Below are 3,793 nucleotides of genomic sequence, written 5' to 3'. Positions count from 1 at the left end.
GACCCTATAGGACAGAGGAGAACTGCCCCATAGGGTTTCCAAGGAGCACCTGGTGGATTCCAACTGCTGACCTTTTGGTTAGCAGCCATAGCTCTTAACCACTGCTCCACCAGGGTTTCCAATTAGACACAAGAGGTACTATAATTGTTGGGTCTAAGTGGATCTCTGTTCATTGGAAACAGCTTTTTCTCATTTAAGGTGAGGATATTGGCAAAGAAAACTTGAGGTTGAATCAGAGAAAATGGACTTTTATCCAGTCGGGTAACTTAATCTAATGGGAATAGAAGTCGTTTGAGAAGTGTAGGGTTGCTGTTGCGAAAACAAGGGGTGTGGAGGTGTTAGCGTACTTCCTGAGGAGAGCTATGACTTACTTCCCACGTACTTGCTCCCCTCTAAGTGTGCCACGAGAAGCAACGGAACTGTTTTACTGTTGGTTTTTAAATAGCACAGATGTTTTTTGTTTCTTTACGTAGGTTAAAGTATAGTACAAAGGATGTGGATATTTGACTTACTAGTAAGTCAGTTCTGAAATGGTCGCTCATGTTTGTATGCGATCCGGTGCTCAGGTCATCCTTGAGTGCAAGGCCTCCTTGAGTCTTTGACCCCGGAAGACAGAAGTCGGCCAACTGGATATTTTTTCTATTTGTAGTAGTATCTTTTTTTTTTTTTTTTTTAAGTTGAATGAGTGTTTTAGGGGCCATATTTTTCAAAATAAAGGGAATCTTCAGCGGAGTTAGGTAAGTAATCTCTTGTAGCCCAGCAAATATCTTTAACATCTTTTAAAAATTGCTTTTTTACATGACTTATAGTCCCCATAAAAATAACATTTCCTCAGCAAATGGTCAGGGGATGTTTGCGTATCTGGAATGGTTTTTCCCATTGTGTTTTCTGTGAGTGGAATAGACAGACATGCATAGACTGTTAGCTGCATGAAGACGAGAACTTGGTTTTGTTCACTATACTTCTAGCACTGAGAGCAAACAGTGCTTAAGACACGGTTGTTGTTGTTATTTCTGTGTACCATCTGGTCGAATCCGACTCGAAGCTAACCCTATAGGACAGACTAAAGCTGCCCCATAGAGTGTCCAAGGCTGTGTAATCCTTATGGGAGCCAATCACCAGGTCTTTTCTCCTGCGGAGCCACTGGTGAGTTCAAACTGCCAACCTTTCAGTTAGCATCCGAGTGCTTAACCATTGCACCACCAGGGCTCCTTTGAGACACAGTTAGTTCTCAATAAATTGTGGAGTGCATGAAAGAAATGTCATTGCTGAGAGCAGTTCTGTGTATGTTGTATTATTTCATTCACACCACAAGGTGGCACTGTTGCACCACCAATTGGAGCCTGCAGCTCTTAGGCTCGCTTATGCAGTATTACAGAAGTCTTATGAATGAATGAAATGAACTTAGTATGTGTTATGTTTATTGCCTGCTTCAGTTATTTGTAATTTTGGCATGTGTTTGTGAGAGCATACCTAAATAAAGGCTGTTTGGTTTAAATTTTTATAAACTGTTCAGTGAGATAACATCTCTACAAATCTAGCACAATACCAGCCAGTTTTCTTTCCCCTAATTTATTTTGGGTGGAAGGTCTTTGTTAAATTTCTGTTCATGCCGGAATAGTTTGCCAGAAGTTTTCTGGTAAATTATCATTGAAGGTTAAATAGTATTGTGAATCTCTCTTGGTTGTCAAAAGATTTAAAAATTGATGCCAAGCCTGAGTTTGACTATATAGAGTTCCACCACAAAAAAAGAAAAAGTTATGGTTTCATTTTTTTGCTTCCATATTTCTTTTATGGGGTTGTTAAAACGTTTTATTGACATGTATCTCTTTATTACACATTTGTGCGTATATGATCGTAGTGTACAAATAAAGTCAATCTGTAATTTGGCTTGGTTTCACCACTCATGTAAAACCAGGTGTTGAAGAGTTTTTGTGGCGTGGACTTCTTTTATTTCCTTTTGTTTAAATTGCCTGAATATTTCAATTCTGTAATTTCCCTCAGACTGAAGTAAAATCAGAAGAGAGTCCGGGATGGAACATCTTCCGTGATGATTTCATGATGGGAGCATCTATGAGAGACTGGGACAAGGAGAGCGACGGGTCAGCTGACAGCCAGCCCGGGGCCACAAGTTAGTCGGACACGCGGTGCAGGAAGGACAATCTGTAATCGTTCTCTTTTTCCGAGAAGAATACTTCATGCTCTGAAAGCTGAGGAATTATAAGGATACCATTTATAAGAAAACCAAAGGACTTTTATCAACTTTGATGTCTCCCCTTTTCACATTAAACTTTGTTAAAATTATGTTTTCAAATTTTGTATAGTTTTTAGCGTGGTTCGTCAAAACATTTTGTAAAAGTAAACGTATCTACTTGACAAAATATCAAAAAAATAGTTCACCAGTATCATTACAAGTGTACATATTGGTCATGGGTCTTGGTGTATTGTTTTAACATCACCAGTGTTCCTAGAAATGGCAGTACCAATCTGTAATTAAAGTGAACTCTTTGAAGGTGGTATTTCTCTGCCTTCCAATTTACAGGCCTATGTATTTATAGTTTTTTGAAGGGAGGTTTTTGTTGTTGTTTTGATGAGCTATTGAGAAAACCTAAGAAGTTAGTAAAAGTTAAAATTAGGATGCTTCGGGATGGTGATTTTATTTTTAGATAACCTAGCAAATATTTAATAAATACTTGATCTCTATTTTATTTCCTTTTATATACTAAGTAATATAAATAATGACAGATTTTTTTTTAAATGTTAGATTATTTTTGCATAAGAGGTTTACTGAGCTGGGAACACTCGTGTTTAAGTATGCAATGAGACATGATTTCTTAGGAAGCCTATTTGACATGTTTTAGTCTCTTTTTCCCCAAGTATTTGAGTTAGCTTCAGTTCTCCTTTCTGGACTGACCAGTGAAGTGGTGGAGTCAGGCAGCAGGTAATTGCTTCAGAATGCTGCGTCCGATTTGAAGCTCGATCCCATATTGTCTTTAAGGTTGGTAAATTGGGCAGCAGTCAGTATCTTGCTGCTAAACAGAAAGAGAAACTAAGACTATTCCCTCTCATCCCGGGATGTCTGTGAACAGGACCCAAGGTTCAGAGTTTGTGAAGGAATTAGTTAATAGATGTGACCTGTTCCTCCTTTAAAGGACACATCTGTTTCTCCACTCCTTTGTTGTCGGCATTGTTCCCTCCCTCCAGCCATATACTTGCACCTGGTATACACTGAAGGATAATCCTTCCCCAAAACCGTGTGCTAAAGCAGAGATGTTTCTGTGTTCCAGCTCATTTACAAGCATTGTATAGCTGAAGTTAAATTAGTCTGTGGCCTGATGCTTGTTCTCATAAAGGAAAGTGTACAGTCAGGATATCAAATGGTTAAACCAGTAAAGATCATAATGAATTTTTGATTTATCCCAACTCTGGAGATTTAGTATCTTCTTGAATTAGAGAACTGCCCTTTTGTCAGTGTCGTACAGATAAATGTGAACAAATACTTCTCAGTAGTAGTATAATAGTACAGATAAATGTTCCAGTATGGTGTAACACATAGATATTTTTGAAAAACTATTATTTGTGGCACCTAAAAACTTGTCTTTCTCCAGAACTGAAGATTATACTTTAAGTCTTGCTGTTAATCTGCTTCTGGATCGTACTAAAAGTTTTGTAAAAATTCGAATAGTACATTTGGGTAATAGAAATGGGTAAATAAGTCTTTCTTTACCAAAAATTGTTTTGGAAACCTATACTTGTATCTTAGAATCTTTGGTTTAATTTAGAAAAAACTGAA

General features: G+C 37.7%; 1 protein-coding gene across 1 annotated transcript in view; it reads left to right on the top strand.

Moving 5' to 3' along the window:
- The window catches only part of RRP15 (ribosomal RNA processing 15 homolog), a 49,542-nt gene extending 47,152 nt beyond the window's left edge, over window positions 1–2,390 (top strand). The window contains exon 5 of the mRNA XM_004391340.3: window positions 2,005–2,390. Within this exon, the coding sequence (XP_004391397.2) occupies window positions 2,005–2,136 (132 nt within the window). The 3' untranslated portion in view covers window positions 2,137–2,390. The remainder of the gene's footprint in view (window positions 1–2,004) is intronic.
- The last annotated feature ends 1,403 nt before the right edge of the window (window positions 2,391–3,793 follow it).

Source organism: Trichechus manatus, unplaced genomic scaffold, assembly GCF_000243295.1.
Source record: "Trichechus manatus latirostris isolate Lorelei unplaced genomic scaffold, TriManLat1.0 scaffold00039, whole genome shotgun sequence".
In the NCBI taxonomy this organism is placed as follows: domain Eukaryota; kingdom Metazoa; phylum Chordata; class Mammalia; order Sirenia; family Trichechidae; genus Trichechus; species Trichechus manatus.
This window is presented reverse-complemented; position numbering and strand designations above follow the sequence as displayed.